Source organism: Pholis gunnellus, assembly GCF_910591455.1.
Source record: "Pholis gunnellus genome assembly, chromosome: 19".
Taxonomy (NCBI): Eukaryota; Metazoa; Chordata; class Actinopteri; order Perciformes; family Pholidae; genus Pholis; species Pholis gunnellus.
This window is the reverse complement of record NC_136546.1, coordinates 8,461,233-8,484,401: the sequence shown is the minus strand read 5'-3', so window position 1 is coordinate 8,484,401 and position 23,169 is coordinate 8,461,233. Positions and strand designations below refer to the sequence as shown.

At 39.1% G+C, this 23,169-nt stretch overlaps 1 protein-coding gene across 1 annotated transcript; it reads right to left on the bottom strand.

The window, feature by feature from the left end:
* Nucleotides 1-1,089: 1,089 nt before the first annotated feature.
* scara3 (scavenger receptor class A, member 3) lies at nucleotides 1,090-21,623 on the bottom strand. Its single transcript, XM_079180119.1, has 12 exons — nucleotides 21,340-21,623; nucleotides 11,813-11,848; nucleotides 10,742-10,783; nucleotides 9,726-9,845; nucleotides 7,677-7,757; nucleotides 6,982-7,100; nucleotides 6,611-6,855; nucleotides 5,284-5,503; nucleotides 4,858-4,946; nucleotides 4,205-4,397; nucleotides 3,558-3,735; nucleotides 1,090-3,484 (listed from the first exon to the last, which is right to left on the bottom strand). Exons 1-12 carry the CDS (start codon nucleotides 21,344-21,346, stop codon nucleotides 2,994-2,996), a joined length of 1,821 nt encoding a protein of 606 aa, XP_079036245.1. The 5' UTR covers nucleotides 21,347-21,623; the 3' UTR covers nucleotides 1,090-2,993.
* Nucleotides 21,624-23,169: the final 1,546 nt, after the last annotated feature.

Below are 23,169 nucleotides of genomic sequence, written 5' to 3'. Positions count from 1 at the left end.
TTGTCATACTCTTAGGTGTTGAAATTACCCACTGAAGTTATATGGGAAGATTTACCATTACTAACTAACTTTAAAATCACTTTTTGTGTGTCAGGGCAAAATTCACATTCTTGACATTATATTAAGCAAGTGAGGTAACCTACATGCATCTATGGGGTTTGAATGACTTTAAAGTCCTCTCCTTCTCGTTCTCACATTTGCCATTAATTCTCCTTCTTTCTTTCATTGTCTCTTTGCTTTCTCGGTGCGTCTCTCTCGTGGCTGCATGTGGTAACCTTTGTTATAAAGTGGACTGTCCAATAATTTAGCAACGGTCCGTGATTTATGGCACGACATGTGGGAATAGTTTGTCTGCAGGAGGACTCCCTCACCACAAGAAGAAAAACTGTGCTAGTCAGATTGAAGGATGTCTGACGTATGAATAAAGCATTCAAATCAGGACCATATAAATCTAATCCTGGATTTTATATCAACCATATTTTCCTGCTTCATAGATCAGAAACAGCAGCAATTTTACGCCCTTGCATCAAGTTTCTCAGGTGAAAACAGCGAGTGATTTAGAGCAAATGTTCCATGCTTATAATTAATAGTTATGAGGACTGCAGGAATGAGGGATTTGGGTGGATTCATGAAGGAAGTTTTTGTTAGAGATCAGGTTCCTAACATCCCACAAGGCCTGTCATGTTCCAGCTCCGAGAAAGTGAAAATATCCGTCAGCAGGAGATCAGTGCCCACTGGCTTCAACAGTTTTTCTCCAGCAACACACCCACATAAGCCTTTCTCAGACATTGCTGTTTGCTGATTGTCACATTAAAATATTCTGAAAAGTATTTGGAAAGGGACATATGCTTTCCTTAACTCTTATTTTTTTCATTTGTAACCTACACTGTGAACTGCAATGAGCACCGACGTTAAAACAACAGAGTAAATCTAGACAATCGAATATCTTTTGAATCATTGGAAGAAAACCTCAAAAATCTAATGGGAGGGGTTTGACATGTGTTTAGAATTAACGGCTGCTTCGTTTCCCTCATGGGGCAACAATAGCACTCTGCTTTGGAAGTACAGTAAGAAACTGACAATAAAAAGTCTGTTAAAAAAAAGAAGCTTTATTGAAGTTCGATGCAAACCAGTCACATTTCACTACCAAACACAGGTTTACAAAAATTATACATTTCCCTTTTTGTAAGTCGTTTTTGTTTCTGTGATATAAAAGGTTATTTATGTGTGTATCATAAGACCTAAACCCTCTTATAAGTCAATACTCTGTTATCTCAAGTGTTATAAACTGAGGAAAAATGTGTTTTTTTATTATATTACTTGTCATGTTTACAACCATTTATTTGTTGTCGTTATTGATTTATGTGTTGAATGAGTTTTATTAGTTTCCTAGCCTTCATACCTAAGGAATAGTTCAACATTTTGTGAAATATGTATATTCATTTATTTTCTTTCCATGAGTTTGATGAGAGGATTGATTCCACGTTTAAAAGGGGCGATACTACCAGGATGTATCTTGTTTTTGTAATTTGATTGGACAAAAATTTACAATAATTAAGTTACAGGGAGTTATGTGCTGTTATGAATTCTGATTGAGACGTAAGAATGGAGTTGATAGATGACATCTAAGATCGGATTGTTTAACAAGTAGCCAGTTTACAAGCTATTTTTTAACTAATAAAAAGCTAAATTATCAACAGACAATAGCTGGTCGGTTCAGAGATTGCATTTGGCTAATGCGTTCCACCTCTTTTGGTCTTCACACAGACTCTTTACCTGCATGCAACCGAAGTCCACTCAAACGTGATTTTTCAATATGCATTCACATGCACAATCTGTTTTTAGAGATTAGGCTAGCTATTTTCCCCTGCTTACAGTCTTTATGCTAAGCTAGGCTAATCACCCCCTGGCTCCGGCTCCAGCTACAAGCATGAGATTGGTATCAATCTTCTCATCAAACTCTCAGAGAGAAAGCAAATTAGTTGTTTTTCCAAAATGTTTTCACAAACATGTCAACAAGAGTTACAGTACTTTCTTCATTTATACAGCAACAATAATAGCAAATCTTGCATACAATGTAAAACAAAGGTCATCAGAGCACAAATGATTTCTGCAAATGTACTTCTTCAAATGCTGATCATAAAATGAAAGCTTTGCCCAGAAGAGGAAAGACATGTCTTCAGAGTACCTGCTCTGAAATGCTAAAAGAGAAACAAACTAACTTTAATGTTCACACTTTAAGAACCAATAAAGTGCCAACCATCAGAAAAGGATGTGTCAATGTGTAGATGATGTGAAGAAAAATACATGTTTTTTTCTGTGCCCATATAGAAGTGCATGGGAATGTAGTTTGAGTTTTCTGGATGGGAAAAACACCACTACTTTAGTCCAAATCCGTGGTTAAAAGACCCCCTTTTTATTACGCCCCCTGAGGTTTTGGTGGTTTGACAACAACCTCAAAAATGTCCTTTGCTTCCAGTACATTCAACAAGACTTTAATAATAGATGTGTTTTGTTTTTATATTCCTGGTATCTCATCATCTAACGCCCATTTTTAATTCTGGTAAAATCTCATGCTATGTCATTTATATATGAACGGAGCTTGTTATCTTTGGGTTTTCTTTGGTTATGATGTACAAGGAGCGAGCCATCAAAAATTATAATGAGACTGTGTATGAAGGCAGTTTTCTCCAACATACTACAAAATTCATATTTTGTACAAACATGGGCAATTTCACTTCTCGACAACAGTTCAGTTCTGTTTTCTAGTTTCTAGATCTTCTTCTTGGTTCATTTCATGTGGCCATGTCATAAAAGCCCCATCTTGAATTAGATTTGTCACATTTGTTCATGAAGTTCTCAATTGTCTTGCATAATTCCATCAAAGTGGATTATTGCATCTCCAGTCACAATGGGTGACATTCCTTCATCTGTCAATAATTCTTCTTTGTACTGGACAAATCAACTCTTAGTTCACGTCTTCGTCCATCTTTCTACTGTCTCTTGGACCCGGTAGCAGGTGTCACGGTCCGCTGCTGGGTGTTGATTTGTGCATGGGGGGAAGGCAAGCACAGAGGTCCAGGGGTTCCTGGTGATCCAGGTGGCCCTGCTGGCCCTGGTATCCCCCCTGCTCCTGGTGGCCCAGTGAGGCCCGGTAGTCCTGCCACACCCCGGTGCCCTTGAGGCCCTGCAGGTCCTGGGGGGCCTTCTTTACCGGAGAGGCCAACGTCACCTTTCTGGCCCGTCTCACCAGTTGGTCCTAGCAGGCCAAGAGGCCCTTTAGCACCTTTGATTCCCACTGGCCCTCTATTGCCACTTGGTCCTGATTCACCTGATCCTCCTTTGGGCCCAAGCAAACCCTTCTCTCCAGAAGTTCCACGGCCTCCAATAGGGCCTCGGTCACCTTTGCTCCCAGTCAGTCCCAAGGGTCCTTTTGAGCCAGTCTCACCACGGTTCCCTTTGGGTCCTGGTGGTCCAGGAGCACCTGTTGAGAGAAGACCGTGAGGTTAAGTTGAAAAATAAAGTGTACATTTCATATATGACAACATCTACTTTACCTTTTAGTATAGTAAAGTTCTTTATGAGCTGGATATGGTGAACATCCACAAGCTTCAGCTCCTCCATCACCATGGACAGGTTCCTAATGTCCACATCCAGTTGTACATTCAACAACATGTTTTGCTGTCTCAGTGTGTCGGCCAAGTGGAGGAGTAACACGACTGAGTTGTTAAGGTTCTGCACAAAAGAGAGGAGGATGTGAGGGTAAATATATGCAGCAAAATGAGACCCGAGAGAGTAGAAGAATGACAAAGGGGGAGGAGAAATTTGGTAAATTTAAGTACAAAAATCTCATCAACATTTAAGCTATGTGATATGTCATCGCTGTCAATAATATCAAGAAAAACTGTTTTTAATAACAAACAATTCAAAGATTTAGCTAGCTAGTTATAGCTAACTTTTCATTATTTAGTCACGAAATATCCGTGTTCTAGCAGCACATGTATCATCAGACAAAATAGGTAGGGTTAATTCTTATAAAGGAGGTCTGGTTTTTTAAAAAGGTGCTTTTCAAAGGTGATATACTATAGAACAATCGAAAATATAATATTTTTCTGTGCAGAGCTTCAGCTCTCAATCTGCATTTTTTTGTGTGTTCATTGATAGAACCATAAGCAAGAAGACAGAAATCTTCTGTGTTTACTACCTGTAGATCTTCAGAGTGTCTGCCCATGCGACTCTGGCAGGATGAGCTCTCGATGTTGATGTACTTGTACATGCTCTGGACGTGGCTGACGGTGGCGTTGATGCTGGAGGAGATTGTGTCGATCTCCATGGAGATGGAGTTCAGACGACCATCCAAAGCAGAGAAACGTTCACCTGTCCGGTTCTCATAGTACCTAAAGAGGGATGGTTACAGTGTGAGTTTTTGTTTTTCCTTAATGAAAATACTCTTTCTTTCTGTGTCTGCATGTTGAGTGTGTGTGTGTGTGTTTGTATTATATATTCCCTGCTTTGTGGGGACATATGTTTACAATGCCACATGTGGGGACTCACCTCCCATCTGAGACAAAAGCTGGTCGCCACAAGGTAAATACACTTTTAAGAGTTGACTTTAGGGTTAAGGTTATGATTTGACTCAGGATAAGGTTTTTTGTGGCTGTTGGTTTATGGGGTTAAACCCTTTAGTGCACAGACCTACCGACTTTGCCAGCCATGGGGTAAAGGTTGAGATCAGGATCAGGAGTAAAGTTTTGGGGCAAAGGTAGGGATAAGGCATTAAAGGTAACGGTTCTCCTCCAGGGGATTGATGTAAGTCAATACAATGTCATCTAATGTGTAGTAGTACATGTGTGTTACCTGGAATGGTAGTGAAGGTCATGCATGGTCTCCTCATGTTCATCCATGAAAGACGTCACATTGTCAAGTTGCATATGCAGGTTCATCACCTGGAAGAAATACAGACATGTCGTACTTCTTAACTCATAAAAAGGTATAATATGTTACATTTGTCGGTTTGTAACACACTGCATTCAAAGTTTGCCACTCAAGCCAGTCAACATGCAAGCGAGGGAGAGAGCAACGATGGTCGAGTGAGCTATAGAGTGAAAACCTTTGACATATATGAGATTCTCATATACGGGTAAGAAAAATCATTGAGGGGATTGAAATTACCTGTGGCCTACGACAACTGCAGTTACAACAATTACAACACTTCTTTTTCTTAAATAAAATGTTTCTTTAAATGCACATGGGGTGGGTGTTCTATGCAGCAAACACACACACCTGCTGGGTGAGGTCGTAGTACACCTCAGTGGACATGGCGATTCTCTGGTGATCTGCTACTATGTTGTTTTGGAGGAAGCGCATCGTTTGTGTGGTGCTGCTAGTGTTGGATTTGATGGCGCTCAGAACTCGGCTGTAGTTCTGCCATTCGGTGGTTAACTTCTGGAGGACCAGAGTCTCCTCATCCGCTTTTCTCTGCAGAGCATCTATCCAAATTGTACTGGAGAGCAGAGGAAAACGCAGAAGATATGTGAGATGCAGCATTCACATTATTTTTCAAACTGTGTCTGCTGTATTTATCTTTTTACTGTACTAACTATAGAAGCAGCCAAAAGTGTATAAGTATATATTTTTTATTTAACCACTATTTTAACTATCTATCTAAATAACTGAATGAAGAAAACACAAGATTCCCTTGTTAATAAATCATGTACACATTAAAAAATATATCATCACCCTATCAAAATGTATAGTATTTCAATACAATAACAAAAAAAATTGATGATGAACTCCATTGTTAACAATCTATAGTCAGCATTATGTATCACAGCTGTGCCTTTTTCAAGTAATGATATAATGATTTACTTCAACTCTGGCGTCATGCCCCGGATTTTAGGTTAACACTTAGCAAGTTCACTAAAAGATAATTAACATGTCGACAGCTAACAAGGCCTGATAATAATCTAGCATGGGGTATGGCCGAACGGGCTGAGCAGAAGCCTCCGCCGGCTGTATTACACCTGTAGTGTCTGGTCAGAGAGGGGGTGTGTAATGCCCAGAGTCAGCAGCTTCAAAACATTTTTAAGAGATGGCCTGCAAATAGGACTTTGAGTGCACCGGTCACACGATGAAATGTGCTGCTTTAAAAACACAAGTCTGTGCTCTATATTAACCAAGACGTTAAAGCACTCCTCTGGTCACGGTGGTCCCGCACGCTGCAGGTGGAGTTTCATCCCCTGCCCCACTCCCCATTTGGCCCCAGCCAGGTGCAAATAGTATTATTGTCTTCTAACACCTGGGTGCTAATAGCATCTGCCATAATATAATTGCTACACATCAATTTAAAGCTAAATTGAGTCTATTTGTGACATATACCAATTATCAAAATGTTTTATTATCATTATTCTCATGTGGAAAATTGATTTGGGGCTTGAATGTTTGAAAATGTTTTATTTTGTATGTAAATGAGTACAAACTATTATAGTATTTATCTTAAACGTTACTGTATATTTACCTGCAAAGCTTGCAATCACAATAAAGCTGAATAATTAATGTGTCACGTAGTGGATATCTCTTTTTCAAGTATAAAATAGATCTTTTCATTCACCTGAGTGCCACTGTAGTGTTAACCTGCTGTGCCGTAGCTTTGATGTCGTATTGATCATCCGCCATCGTCTTCATTTTCTCTTCAGTTTCCTCGATCACCTCCTTCCAGCCTTCAACCCGATCCAGGTATCTTTCCAGCGACTGGTTTAGAAGTTTGATTGACATGAGGTGGTTTTGCATGTCGCGTGTCAGCCGGTTGCTGGTGGTCTTAAGGGTGGCCTGTGTTTGGGAGGCCTGATCCAGGACCTGGAGGTGGACAGGGATCAAAGAGACAGAGTTTGTGAATAGAAATGTATGAAGTCATAGGCTGCAACAGGTTTTTGTTTTCTGTTTGAACAAAACAAGTTTGTTTTTTGATTCACCACACATTACCTGCTCCTGACCCAGTATCATTCTCTGGATGTCTTCAAACTCCCTCTTCAGCCTGCTGATCTCCTCGCTGTACAGAGTCACATCCAGACAGCCTGAACAGTTAGAGGTGGAGCTCAGATCTGAGAGATAGAGTCAGAGAACAAAAAGGAGGGAAGATAAGAGACAGTGAGGCAGGATTAAAAGTTCAAGTTTGTGTCATCTTGCTCAGCAGATGGGAGGTTACTAAATGTGACTAAATGTAATTGTAACTGTTCCAAACAGCTACTAAATGTATTATAATTGTAAATTCTCAATTTTTAAGCCATCACGAATGAGAAGTTCTTATGGTGGTCATAAAAATGGAAACTTGAACTTTTACATTTCCATGACTACTGAGCAAACGATGCAGAATGGACCTTGTGATGAGATTGATTTGTTGAGGTCAAGAAAGAACTTCTAAACAATTCTCAAGACCAGAAAACAGCAAATATTTGTTTTGTTTTATTAAATGTACGACATCTGAATAAATATATATATCTCTACACATATACATATACATATATATATAGGGTTTTTAGTTATTACTCCAAGACACCTTGAAGACTTTTCCATGTGCATAAGTCTCTTTCCATTGATTTTGTTTCCCCATAATTTAGGGTATACGAGGCCATCCAGACTCAAAATAGTCTAAAATAAAGTAATTTCAGCTACTTTACCCTCTATTCTTTGTTGAACCCTGTTAATCTTCTTGTGGTAGACGGACTCCTCCTCAGACAGGTTGTCAACCTTCCTGAACACTGGAGACACAGAGAAGTCGATAAAGTAAATACAAGTAAATATGTTAAAGGATTGTAAAATTACATATTCTTTTCTTGAGTTCTGGATTTAAGCTTCAGTGAAAGAACACTGCTTTGTTCTTGTGTAAGTCAGTGTAAGTCAATAATACTTAAACCATTCATTTTAAAAATGCAAATAACCATGGAGGATGGTTCTGAAAGCTGAGGAGTGGATACAGAAATGATTATCATTATTAGTACTTCAGTGTTAACAGGACATAGGAAGTATTTAAAGGAGTAAAAACAGGAAGTTGAAATTCAAGCCCAGGCAACAAAACACGTATAGTTTTCATTAGCTAACAAAGATAACCAAAACACTGATGAATGATGGTTTAGCCAGCTGGCCAGGTCCTACTCTCCCAAATTATTTCCCAAGAGAGCAACAACAATTTAGTGAGTGTGCGTTTGAGAAGTGTGCAAGAGAGCGCATGAATAATGTGTGTTTGCAGACCTTTTCAGCATCCTAAGTCCTGACTCAGGGGATTAATGAATGTCCGTTCCATGGTGTGTTTGCATATATAAATGCTTCCAGATGCACATATCACCTGCTCTACTGTATTAGCTGCTGTAACAGTGATGCTGAAAACGGCTTATAGATTTGCTAAATTCTAAGCATAAGTAGAAATACATAAGCAATATTCTTATAGACTGTGTAAATCAACCGCTAGATCTCTTCACATGCATTATCAGTATTAGATTTTTGTTTAATGTTTTGGGTGTGACGCCTTGGCAAGATGTATTCCATGTGTTACTTCATTCCACATTTGTTATTTAAAATATTTTTGCTGAAGAATTGTTTGAATAAAATGGCTGTTCAGCAGGGAACAGAACATCTAAAGTTATTATTTTCTGTTTTTCCATGTGCACATGCACAGTTTGGGAATTGCAGCCAAGTGAAATATCTTTTCTGTTTATACTTAGGTTTCCAGGGCTTTGGTGTTGTACAGCTGTGCTGGAAGTTGACACAAACATAAACTAGAGGCTGTCTTGCGATGGGATCACACCAGCTATGATTAAAAATGGGGCCAAGGGCGTACGCCAAACGTAAGCCATCTTATCTTAACTATGATATGTTTTCCCCTAAATCTAATCAAGTAGTTGTGTTGCCTAAACCAAAATAGTTTCTGTGGTGGCGGCACGTAATTTTAACATATTACAAGGACACACCATCAATGGTGTTCCATCCAATGAAACATGTTGTATGTCCCATTTAGTTGTTGTTTTTCAACAAAAATTATCTTTTGTCAAAACATTTATCCTTCTTGGTCGGCACAAATTTCGTCTTTGTTTCTTCCTCAAACATCCTCAAACTACCATCAAAATGGTCGATAAGTTTAAAATGACTAACATCTACCTGGCTGTCATCCATAGCTCTCCTCTTCTCTTCCCTGCTAAGGTCTTCCCGCCCACCTCGGAATGCCGAGCCCCCCCCCCCCCCCCCACCCAAACAGCATGTCCACATGTTTCCAGTATGTACTAGGTGAATTCATATTTATCATACTTCTGTATCTGAATACAAACTTGTTCATGTTATGTGGGATCTTACGTCATTCTCACCCAACCCCGTTTCCTCTCTACTCCTGAGATCCCCGAACGGGAGTAAAAGATGAAGATTTACGACTTTCAAACCCAACAAAATGTGATGTTAATGTGAAAAGCATCTGTTGGTGCAGAGCAGCTGTCAGGTAAAACATGGCACACGAGGCCCAGGACCACATTCATTTGATCTATGGGAGTAAACTGTGTTTTATTAAGACACCCTCATACATAGAAAAGTATGATTTTCTTTCCCATGACAAGCCTACTTCTTCTTTTTAATGCATAGTTTAAGCATTAATCAGTAGGATAACCTAATTAATGGAGATGTGTGTCTCTGTGTGAGAGTCAGATAATATAAAGGGTATTTTTGGATTTGAGACTTTTACCCACCAAGCGACGCCAGCACTGCCACAACAATGATGAGGAGTGCAACAAATCCATAGAGGACTTTGATAGCCAGCTGGAGGGAGTGGCTCTGCTGGCACCTCATACAGCCACCTCTGCTCCGACCTGGAGGGACGTTGAAAGAACACACACATATAAATATGAACAAAAATGTCAGAATCCAACAGGTACGTGCGCCTACATTTGATCTGATTAGCTGTACATGTAATATATATTGTATAGTAAATACAATATATATTGTATATTGTACTATACAATATAAATATAGTACAATGTAATTATAATACAAGTATCAGAAGTAAAAGTACTCATTATGAAGAATGGCCCCTTTTGTGTTGTACAGTTTAGTGTGTTATACATTCTGATCTGTAGGGCTACAAGTACTTATTGTTTTCATCATTAATTAATCTGCCAGTTTTTGTTTTGAATGACCAAATCAATACTCTGGTCTATATAATGTCCCAAATCTCTTGTTGTCATACAAAATGTACTTGTTTTATACATCTTACAGTTCATAAGCTGAACTATAGTTTACAATCAAATAAGACTAAGAAACTGCATTTTTCCCATACATTTTAGTTTTTACTATTAATCAATTTTGTCAAAATTGTTACAGATTAATTTATATACTGGACTGTATATCAGATATGTTTTACTGATAGCAGCATTTCAATAGTAGAAGTGGAGCTAATCTTTAACAATGCGGATTATTTTATCATATGCTCGTATGTTTTGTCTGCAAAGTTGGAACTATAGCCATCAAATAAATGTAGTTGAGGAATTATCTCCTTCTGAAATGTAGTGAAGCAATGTCATTGCAGAGCCACACTCTTGACATTTATATACACGTCATGCATGTACACACATATGGCCTATGTACACAGTATGTCATTGGTAAAATAAAAAACATCATGCAAATTACATTATTTGTAAGACTTGTGTGTATGTTTGTGTGTGTGTGTGTGTGTGTGTGTGTGTGTGTGTGTGTGTGTGGCCTTCACCTCTAAATGAAGGCATTTCCTCCTCTCCAGTGAAATCCTCCTCTAAAAAACAAGACAAGAAGAAAAAATGCAAACATGACCAGGGCTCAACACAAACTTTTAAAAGTTGTTGCCAGGCTGCCAATGCTATGCCACGCAGTTATACGTCAGCTTAATGATGAAAATGTGACATGAATACATGTCGTGTGTATGTTGGATATGATTTGGAGTATAACTTACAATCTAGGTCAAACATGGTGGGATACTTTGCTTCCCAAGACTTCGCCAATTTCCTTTTTGTTTTTTTTGCTCAGGTTCATCTGGTTCTTTGTCAGTTTCAATTTGCAAAATTCAATTGTGATTAATTGGTTAGTCGAACTTTTCACCCCACAGTCAAACTACTTGATTTGCTTCTCGCAAGTAAATGCATCAAAACATGTGCAGTGTTGCCTGGTTCCAGTACTGACAGCAATACTTAAATATCACTAATGCAGCAAATACTAATACTAAAAATCTATTTGTTTTGCAGTGTACATTTAGCTGTTTGCTGTTGAATTGGTTGCCCATATTGTCTCTCATACTGTCGAGCCCTCATGACAATTTGAAAACCAAATAACAAAGAAATCATGGAATTCTCAAGTTTTATTATTAAAGTTTGTTGTCATGTCATTTAAAGTTAAAGTTGTGAAAAAATATGACGAGTCAGAAATACGTAAAAGGGAGTAATATTATTCTTCCTTCTTATTTTTGGGGAAATACACTTTTTTTATTGAGATAGATTAGAAGACTGATAGCTCTTTCATATCGGTCACTTAAATATAGAGCTAGAGCGAGGAGGCCATTAGTTTAGCTTAGCATAAAGACTGGAAACAGGAAGAAACGGCTAGCCACTTAATGCACAGACATGAAAGTGGTGTCCATTTTTTCATCACACACTCTTCAAGAAAGGAAATAAAAGTCCCAAAATGTCAAACTATTATTTTAAAATAAATAAATCTGTACAACATCCCATTCATAATGTGGCTGACGACCACGTATCGTGCACTGGTTGACATTTATGTTTCTTAGACAATAGAAAACTTTGAGCATTACCTTTGAAAAGCTGGTTCTCGTATCCACCATAGTTGTCTGCCAAAACAGAAAGAAAGACAGAAAAAGGGTATTTAATGGACTGAAACCAATTCTGTTGGAGCCACCAACAGGTTTTATTAATCATGTTATAAATCATACAAACTGCTGCCTCACAATCCCCTGCAGCCTCCTCCTGAAGTCTCTGTATTGTACTGACCATGTTAAGTACGATACTGCTTTCTTGGCAGAATAAAAAGAATGGTTCTTGTTCTGCTCAAATGTTTCCTCTGAGCTGAGCAGCTTACTCAGGAGAAAACAGTCCCTCGGTGGTTCAAAGTATGAGAACAGCTGTTGGTTTTGTGTGCTGATTCTGGTGGGAGTATTGTGCGCCTGAGGAAGTTGTCATCACACATTCTTTGGTGGAAAAGACTGAAATAAGATGCATGACGTCCACAGAATTAAACCAGAGGACCTAATAAACCACACAAGGCCTAGACAAATGCATTTACTGTCATGTTATAAGTGTATGTAACAGCAATGAACTTACAACACGTCATTAACTGTACACCACCCCAACCTCACACTTTGTTGCAGGGGAGCCTGTTTCTGAATGAAAAGACATTCATATACACTCATGAACAGGAAAAAAAAAAAAGATCTGGCAGGGTGCTGAGTAGCTGAAGAAAAACAGTTGGACTCCAACTGCCAAAAGAGCTGGCCTTCAAGCAAACAGTGTCAGACAGCGGAAATATTGCTGTATAATGTAATATACATTACACATGCTACTGCAAATTTACTTCAGAACTGCACTTGAAAATGAGCACAGCAAAATGACTTTGCAATGAGTTTTCTGATTGTGGAAATGTGGAAAATGTGTGGACGGAGTCTAGACAGATGTGATGTAATTTTAAACAATATTCCACCAGAAATGTAGCTTGTGAGTCCAATTCTAAGCATAGGATGGCCCTGAAAGGTTTCAAGAGTTCCCAAAGTCCTTGTACGTAAATGGGGCTTAGCATTAGCTCAGGCTGAAGTCATGCTTGCAATAGCTGTTTGGCATCAGCTGCTCATTCATGACTAGTGAAATCCAGTCATATTCACACAGGTAAACACAGCAGCCTTTATAGTCTTGTATTTATTTTTGTGAAAATGTAGCAATGGAACAAATAAGCATACGATAGTTTGAGAAAAAAAAATGGGTCCCTAGTTTGGAATTTATTGTAGTTGTTCCAAATCCAAGATGAATACATTAATGTTTAAGGATCAAGCTAAAATGTGACTGTTTAGTGCTTGTAACATAGGCAGACGAAGTTATTTCATAAATACTACAATACATTTGTGGAGACTACATCAGAAGTTACAATACTCAATGTAAGGGTTACAAAATGCTAATGTATGAAAATGACATGTTTATGTAATTCGTGGCATGTTTATCCACATTCATGGATCACACTTCTGATCCATGAAGTGTGACTTTGGTTGTCTGTCAGGTTTGTCAGGCCCATTGTTCCGACTGACCATTATTTCTAAACCCCTATAGTCTGAAAAATATCCAATTGGACCGAAGCCCATTTGTCCGACAGCCCGTTATTCCAGAAACAAATGCCCATTGCTCTGAAAATACAAAATCTCCCTGCATCAAACAAAGGCACATGGCTAATTATTATGCAGAATGATGTCATCGGATCTTCTCAATTTTTTCACTTACTGGCAAATGCATGACCCACCACTCTGCCTCTTACTACTCTTTGCCTTCGATGGTTGGTTTAGTCAGGTTTAGGTATGAGGAGTAAGATTTGTTAGGTTAAGGATAAGAATGCTAGAGAAGGCCAACCAGAGGCAGAGTACGGCGGGTCATGTTTTTGCCTTGGTAGGGAAAATAAATAGCAACTGGTAAGGTCCAATGTTTGTAATTTCGCATAATAATTAGCCATGTGCTTCTCTTTGTTGCAGGAAGAGTTCATATTTTCAGAGCAATGGGCCTGCGGAACAATGGGAGTTTGTTTTCAGGATAACAGGCTGTTGGATAAATGGGCCTCTGGTCCAATGGGACTTTGAGGTTTCGGAACAATGGCCTGCACCATCCGTCACCCCACTGTGCAACCTTAACTTCTGTCCCTTTGTGTGTTTTTATGTTAATTAAAAATGGGTGTAACTGTTAGCGTGGATTTACTAGTTTACAGACCATTTTTAGTTGTAAAAAGATCTTCTATTTTTGTGTTTTATTACATTTCTAGAGCCAATAAAAAATGTTGCAAAATCATTTCTGAAACCAAATGTTTGCTGTGGATCAATATCTGTGGTTGAACCCAATCAGCTCATCATGTAGAGAAGTCTGGCTTCTTATAGGAAGAGAACAAGAGAAAATGTCTGGGAGAATAAAACCAGGAGTAATTGCACACAATGTCTGATGTCATTTCTCATGAATAAAGTATCTTTTAACAAATATACACCTTGTTATTTCTTGTGTTCTCAGCACTTCTATTCCAGACTGTTTTAGTGTAAATATTTGACCTACAACTGCTAATTCGTAATGAATTCAAAGAGAGAACATCTTGCATAGCATTATGGGATAGGTGGTGACACAAACAGGGATTTTATTTGAGAATTCTAATGTTAAGTTTTGCACATATGAAATTATTGTTAAACCAAATAAAGAAAACACATGATATGATCTCCATAAACAATGACGGTAAAGTTTTGATGGTAAAAGTAAACTTGGCCTGCAAACCCCACAATGAGGTGAATGTTTATGTCAATCAGCGGAGGATCAGCTGAGGTCAGGTCTGAGTCACAAAACACTGACGCAGACATAATGATGGAGGGAGAGAGGGAGGGGAAAACAGGAGGAGAGGAGTAAAGGATGTTGAACATAGGAAGCAAGAAAGACAAAGAATTGCATGTCCACCCCGGATATTTTTTGGCAGAAAATTCAAACTCAATTGTCGCCCTGCAGTTGCTAAAACATATCATGGTGGTTCACGAGGACAAGAGGAAACTCTTCCAGGGTTACGATGACTGATACCTGGGTTTATTAATATAGTCAGCCAGTATTTGCCTTTTATTAGAAACATGAATGCATGAGCAACATCTATGTGGAGCCAGTTATTCAATTACATCTTTCCGTTATTTACTTTCTGATGAGGCCATGCTATCTGTGATTACAAAGAGAAGTGCAGATGAACTATTAACTAGCAACAAAGTCTCCAAACTGAATGACAAAACAGGTTGTCTCTGATTGTCTGAACAATTAAGCTGCACTATTTGTTTATGTTGTGTGGGGTCAAGGGTGTTGTTTTGACAAACCAAATGGCAACTGAAGGTACACTGAAGGTATACACGTGCTGTTTTTGCTTTTTAATGATTGTAACAGTGAATAAAGACCTACCCCGCTTTACAGGAACAGTGTTGTTCCTTAATTTCACTGTCCTCTGTCTCGATCACCAGGTGATGTGGTGGTTCACTTGTATCCTGTGATCTGTAGGCTTTTGCTTCGATCTTTATCTTTTTAATCTGTTTTCACTGCGTAATTCTTGGATAAATCCTTCAAACACATATTGTGGACCCTTCTGTCTGCTTCTCCCAGAAAACGCTTTTTACGTTTTATCCAATAATGAAATATTATTTCCGCAGGGAGTGCAGTCAGTGACAGTGTGGGCTTCATGGTAGCTCTGACAGCTTGATGGAGTAGCAGAAGGGGGCGGGACTTAGCAAAGGGTCAATCGGTGGCTGTGGCTAGAGAGTGAAATATTTATCTCAGGATTTGGTGAAGACCAACACAGAGCTAAAAGAAGAGGGAATGTTGGACTTGAAAAACAACATGAATGATTACGTCTGTGTCTCCTGGATGTGTAAATATGCAACTGTTTACATGATGCTTACATGACCATCAACTTTAATTTAAAGGCAGTAGTAGAAGAAAAAGTAGTTCAAATAGTAACATCACATAACATCATATTTCTGGGGTTCTGAGTTTTTATGTCCCATATGGTCTAAATCTCATTTCAGAGAATTTTCCCACCCTGATTAAAGTATATTTCTGAGGGGAAAACTGAATTCCTCTCATATTTTGGACTTCTGTGGCATAAAAATGGTCAGATTCAAATGTTTGATTGTCAGCACATTATTTGCTATTGGAAGCTAAAATTCCAAAATATGCCTTTCAGTATCCACCCTCAAATATCTGCCTGCGTCTCGTTTCTCCTTCCTCACCTCCCTCCCTAACTTTTTCTCTTTCCTCATGTTTTCCTTTCTCTCTGTGGAAAAAAACCCTCATGTCTGTCTCGTTAGTGAGGAAGTCAACCTGTCCAACACTCACAGAGCAGAACTGAGCTGATCTGACCTGACAGCAGCACAACATGGCCCCTACCAGGTCACACCTATACAGTCAGGCAATGGCAAAACACTGCGAAACTGGTTCAGTCTTAATCAGTGGACACACTCTTTCTTTGTCAGATTTACACTTCAATTTGATAATGCTCCAAAGTGTCAAGTGAGTTGTTCTTCATCAATAACTTCATTGCTCAGAAATTTGCTGCAGCAAAGAAACTTGGAGCATCTACATAAAACTTTCATGACATGTTTAAAAAGTAAGGCACTTTGCTTTACTGTTTAATTTTACCTCCTCGGGACTTTAACAATTACTCAAATATAGGGAGGCATTGAGAAAATGATGAATATTTATCCAAATTCGAAATGTAATCATACAAAGACTTGTAATCGAACAAATGACCATGAAAATACACAACATTTGTGACAATATCAAAGCTTTTTAGTGTCAAATTGAGAAATAAATTTGATGGAAAAACCTGTAATGCAACCGATATTATAATATGGAATTTTTGGATTAGGTGTTCTGCAGAAAAGACCAAACGAGACGTGTTTTTTTGGCTGTTTATCCAGACGGTGAGGCAGACTCAGGATGGAAACATTTGGCTGCAGTGTGTATAGTGGGCACTTGTGCTGTGACAAGAAGTAAATATACTATTTGAAAGAGAAGCTTGAAATGTAAAATGTATTAAACAAAATCTAACAAAACTAAACATTTCAAAAAGGTTTTGTTTCCAAAGGATGTAATGAATAGTGGATAATTCAACATAAGTACAACAAGGTCGGGAAAGACTATATTTCCAAATTTGTAATACTTTTTGTGACTAATTACTGGTGTAGGTTACTGGACTAAAAATAATACTGCTGCCAGCCACATAAATGCTACAATACATGTTGTATTTGGTTAAATACACTTGATGACCTTAAGTATGTATGTGGACACCCCAACATTACACCCATATACTGTTCTCCCTCCCAAAATCAGACAAAAGATCCGCACCCTGTACTATACTTTCCAGCTATTCAAATTTGATAGAGCAACGTTTTGATCCAACACGGATTGTCAAATCACCATCACAAAGCAGAACAAGACACAAACACATCCATCACTCAGGTTGGTTGTGATATCAGACTCTGTTGTCATTCCCCCAAACCGTTGCCACAAAGAGCTGAACCGCTAGCCTTATATGGCAATTTCAGCGGCGTTGACTATGTCAATGACCAGGAACTGAGGAGGCTGCAACTTGCAATCTATGACAAGTTTGTGCCGTTAAGAGAAGTTAAACCTCTCAGAAAAAAGTAAGAGAATATGAAATAGCATGAGGCCCAACATCTTTCCAAAAAGATAATCACACAATCACAAAATCCTCTCACATATGGCTTTCAAAGCAACCTTATCTTCTTAACTGTTCAGACAGGAAGGCGCTTGCAGTGGTTCCAGTCAGTACACTGTACTGTATATTGCTGGTTCAGATGGTGTACAGTGGACCAGCCACCACACCTATGAAAATATCAAGGCAAGCAGCAAGTTAAAACAGCACACACAGGATATGAGACAGACATGTTACAGGTTACTTTACAGAGCTGTTCTATACATTTCTGATTGTTTCTAATCAGTTCCATAAGGTCACATGTACAGGTGAATGTGGGCAAGTAAAAGTAGAAGACTAGAAGATTCATGAAGTACAAAAAGTGAAAATATCGGATGTTGTTCTTTCATCCACATGGAGACACTCGTAATTGAGAGTGCAGTTTAGTTGTATGGGAACATAATTTCGTAGGAGACAGGGTTGCTTCCCTCCATCCTGTTTTACCATCGGACCTTTGGTGTTTGTGAACACAGTGCCAGGCCTGAGTCAGCTAACCCTCAGCACCACTTCATGTCTGTGGCGGTTTCTCTTAGGGGCTTTTTGGACTTTCAAAACCCCTTTCCCACCCTGTCCCTCCCTTCATGACCCCTGTGGACGAAACTTTAGCCAGGGGATTGAGCAAAATGTTGTCCTTGGTGGGTAACATTCCCTTAATTTCCTGTAATGTCACATCACTGAAAGATACAATTTAACATGGAAATACCCTACCCACGAGCAGATGCATATATCAAACATATCGTGCTGTTCTGTGTTCCTGTCTTTCATTAATTCATTTAAGTTATTTCGACCAGAAAATTCCCCTCAAGAACCTCAGCAAATCCTAACTTTAAGTGAAACCAGGAGTCCCGAGATGGGCCCTGCTCCAGATCAGAGTGGAGGTCTGGACCACAACTCATAAAGCCAAATGAGTCCTTCTCCAAACCTCTGTTGACATCCAAGCCATTTAGGTGCCCTCTGACTGGAATGTGTGGTCTTCTTGCAAAACTATAAACGCCCGGTATATGTTTCTGAAGACGGCGAAGCTGAAGTTATAGACAAGTCATTACAAGAAAATGTTCTTTTATTGTGGTCAGGCAGTGAAATGGGAGAGTTTCAGAGTCACGATCCCATAAACGTATCATATTTTTCTCACAACTAAAACCTATTTGGACAGCCACGCTAAGACACAGAGACAAGCCTGGATAAGTTTACAGGGCTGCGAGGCCAAAGGGCGTGTGCAATATTCCCTAATGCTTTGTTAGCAGGCCTCTCAGTGTTTCTTTTTTACTTGCCCTCAAACTTCACATGCTCACCCTCTTGTAGGAACTTTCCAGAGAGACAGAATAATGATAAGAATAAGAAAAGCTTTCCAAAAGCAAGTTATAATCTATGGTTTACAGTGTGTGGACACCTGTCATATTTAGCCTATAGTTATACCATCAGTGTTTACTAAAGAGAATATTTACACATCTGTAAATTAAAACAGGTTGTACCACATAAACTAGTAGTTAGTAAGTAAGTTGTCATTGATTGTCACTAAAAGCATAAACCCAGAAACTGCCAGGTGTAACCGTTAGCTAACAAAACCAACACAACTAATGTTAGCTAGCTTGTTAATATACCTGTTCAGATTGAAGAGATAATGGGTCAAAATATTGTCTCAAAATAATTGAATTTGTCTCTAATTTTGAAGATCGTGATGTTACTGTAACTTCCTGTTGACATAGTTGTTGGTTTTTTTTATTTTTCATGGTGCTACGTGAATAACTATGAAACTAGTAGTTGACATTTTGGAGTTTACACACAGTCAGCCATAGATTTATGAATAACTACCAACCCAATAATTGGTTTGTGTGCACAGGCTTTGTTATGCTGAAACAGAAAAACTGTTGACCCAAAGTTAGAGGCAGAAAATTGTTCCAATATCAACAAACCAAACCAAAATACACAGACGTATGTGAGCAAAAATAAATGAAAAAGTACACACTGCGTACAGAAAGAACAAGTCAATATGACATCATCCTTGTTCTCCTTTCAACTCAAATTCAAAATGCTTTGACTGTAAATGTATAACGCTGGCACAGCAAAAGTGGAATTGAAAACAACAAGATCTCTCTGTCTTGTACCTCCCTTTCTCTACTCTTCTCCCCTTCCCTCACTCTTTCCTTCTCCTTTGCCAGCCATACACCTGCCTCAGCTCTTCTGACTCCCACCCCCTCCTCCCCTCCAGCCCTGTTAGGAATGTATGAGGCAGCATGTTTAGATCTGGTCGGCCAGGGCTGGAAACCACATTAACAGACCTCCTGTACTGTTCGCTGACAACTGTATGTTCTTGGGAGTTAATTTGCTGTATCGAAAAGAAACACAGCAGTGAGCAGTGACAGCCACCATACCGGTTTGTTATGCCCCGCCTCCATAGTTACAGTTGCCTTTTTTCCGTTCTTGTACAACACAAAATGCAGTCTCTGATAATGGTGGCAGATTTACTACACAAAATACATACTTATTTTGTTTAAGGTCCTTGACGTCAGAGAAAGCCTCCAGAAATTTCTCATTTCAAACGTCAGTTTGTCCGGCTGAATTGACAAATGTTGCAAGCAGACTTTATCGGCTGTATATAGCTAATGAAGCTAAGTCTTTGAGTGAAAACCTCTTCAGACTTTTCAATATTTCAAGCTGACTTATTTCAAAATGAGAACCCAGTAAAAGACATCTTAGATATGAACTTGCTGGCCACCTATATGATATCGTGCTAAAAGCCTGAAGCTAAAGCTACGCCCTGCGCTCAAAGCATTTTCTCAAGTTGAAGATCGATGTAGATCACAAACTAACACCAAACTAAGAAACCGCAGTGTTCTTGCATTGCAGTGTAAAGCTGATTTGTTCAAGTAAAATTATTATTATGAGGAAAAATGTATGTTTCATTTTAACAGATTCAGATTCATATATAGATTCAACGTTGCAAGAGAATCGGCTGTTAGGATGATGACTAAACAATCATAACGCTATCTCAACGTTGGCGGGGGTTGCTGGATTGTAGCTACAGTTGCTAAGCTATGATTGGATAATTGCTGTTTAGGTTCAGTGTGTAGTCTATTAAAGTAGCACCAAAGGGAAACAAAATCAAAGGAAAGAGGCATTACGTTTTTAATTTAGTAAGATTTAAGTTAACAACAATAATAAATACAGGAATTAAGCTATCATAAATGCCAATTACAGTTGGTAATGATTATGTCAACACATCTTAACATCTTGTTGGGATGTATTCCTGCTCCCTCTTATTCCCCTCTTTCTCACTATCCTCCATCTCTGTCAGCCTTTCACTTCTTATTCTATATGTCTGTGAATCATGAACGAGCACCGGCCCTCTTCAAAGCCGGTGGCAGCTCTCCTGTCATGCCATGTTGTGAGAAAGCTCAAATTCAGATGTTATGTTTTCTTTCCCCCTTTCTTTAAAGGGGAATATTAAGTCAATCTGCGGCAGATTGGCAGGGCTAGGGAACATTTTATGTTTTGTGAAACGGTGCTGTGGTGTGCGCGCACACGCATAGAGATTTAAAGCTGACTGATCAAAGTCTTACATCCAAGAACAACAAACCGGCACTTTCTCATGGATCCACACTGCCAAGATTCACAGCAGATGAGAAGCATATGTGGTCGCTGGTACTCTGTGCAGGTGCCTGCCTGAATGCCACAATGACGGTTACTGTTCATGTCCATGTTTTTAAGTATTTTTACCAGTGGGAAATGCACACAGGTATTGGTTAGATTATTTTTTTTGCATGTCTAGAGAGTAGGAAGATGGAATTTGTAGGTGCTCAGACTTAACACAATATATTAACCCTTAAGAAATCAGAGAAATGACTCTACCTTTCATGATTCTTCACTCAAGAATCCTTTACAAACAAGCTGTGGTCTAGTTTGCTGATGTTGAACTTGATAGCGGTAATATGGCAGTCCTCTTCACCTTTTTTTCCACAAAGAAGGTGTCCAGGAACAACAAAGGTGGTCAGCAATGTAGCTTTGAGGTGCCAAAAGTCATCCGTGAAACATTTTCCAGTTTTGCAAAGGAAGAAGAAAGCCCAAAAGTCCCAAAATGTCTTACTTCCACATATTCAAAATCGGTGAACAAAAAGCAAAGACTTCAGCTTTCAGCCACATTGAATGTTATTCCATATGGGCAAAATGCAAATGCGTCTGTGCAACCCAAAAACTGTCTGATTTCTGGATTATTTCAAAGATTCTTGCAAGTCTATCAGTGCTGAAGGACAAAGCTCCTCTTGAGTTTGAACATGTGCTTTCTGGTATCATCCCTCTCCCATCCAGAGCCTGAGGAAACTAAACCTCTTCAGACAGAAACCATGTGCAACTTTTGAGAGGGAGGGAGGAAATGGAGCGAGAGGGGATGAAAACAAAGAAGAAGTTGGTAAGAAAGAGAGAGAGAGAGAGAGAGAGAGAGAGAGAGAGAGAGATATGGGAGGGGAACAAAGAAACTGGAAAATGAGGGAGGGACTGGAAAAGGGACAGGCTGAAAAAAAGAAAAGAGAGAGAGCGGGAGGGAGGGTCCATGTGTTTTGTTGAAAGTCAGTTTTGTGGCTGAGGCTAATTGCTAACAAATGTTTGACATTGTGGTGTGAGCACCTTGAATATCTATGGCCTTGGCCTGCAAGACAGGAAAATAGTTTCAGTGAACACACACTTACTCTCACACATGTCAAAGCTATAATCCCTGTCTGGCACCAGCTCACAGTCTTCTCAGCTTGATCCCGCTAACCTCGACTACCAGTGTGTAAGACTAAACAGCAGGTGTAATATTCTCACCAACGCACGCATCCGGCCTTCCAGCTGACGAGGACCTAACAGTGGAGATTCAGCTCCTTTATTTCCTCTCCTGCACTCACTATGACACTTTAAAATATACATACACACACAGTAATATGAAGATGTGTGTATGTTCTAGTTATTATACTCATGCTCATCCACAAAAGGTGAACACAACTCCTGTGTATTTTCAGAGACTTAAGCAGTGGTGGAAGTACTCAGGTCATTTAGTTAAGTAGCAACAGCCCTGTGTAGAAATACTCTGTTACAAGTTAAATTCCTGCAATCAAATTTAAAGCTACTAGGAACTTTAATTTTGTGTTGATTTTGGCGGTCCCTGTGGATAAAAGCGGTAGTGTAGGTGGTCAACAAATGGTCAGCAGATAAAGAAAAACAATTTAGAGAAACACTTTCCAGGCCCAAAAGACCATTGACTGCAATAGATTACTACAGAAGATCTTCAGAAGATCTCATCACAACATCTCAGTGCTGCCAAATGTTTCTGCATTACAACTCAACCTTAATCTAAGTGAATAATGCCCTTTTGTTCATTACTTCCCTGAATGGCTTTGAAGCCTCATCCTTCTCTCTGCCGTCTTCTCCTTTTCAAGTTATTTTGGCTTTGTAAAAATGAGGATCCCATGAGGTAATGTAATGACCAACATCAGTCAGCTGGACTTTATCACGAAGCCACTAGCCTTTGATCATAACGTGACGTTTCTTAATCATTCGGTTCATGCACATTCCAACACACTCATACTCAGAAACACGATTTCCCCTAAATTGATCCCAGAATCGTCCAAATGTTTGAAGTTCATCTGTAGCTCGTCAGTCACGGGTCATTCAGTTCCACCAATGGGACCAATTAAGCTTGATGAT

Excerpts from the sequence above, each read along its gene's own strand:
- scara3 (XM_079180119.1), bottom strand. Across the intron at positions 7,101-7,676 it reads GGTTCAACAAAGAATAGAGG|ATCTGAGCTCCACCTCTAAC; the intron begins GTAAAGTAGCTG and ends TCTATCTCTCAG. Across the intron at positions 5,504-6,610 it reads AACACTACAGTGGCACTCAG|TACAATTTGGATAGATGCTC; the intron begins GTGAATGAAAAG and ends TCTGCTCTCCAG.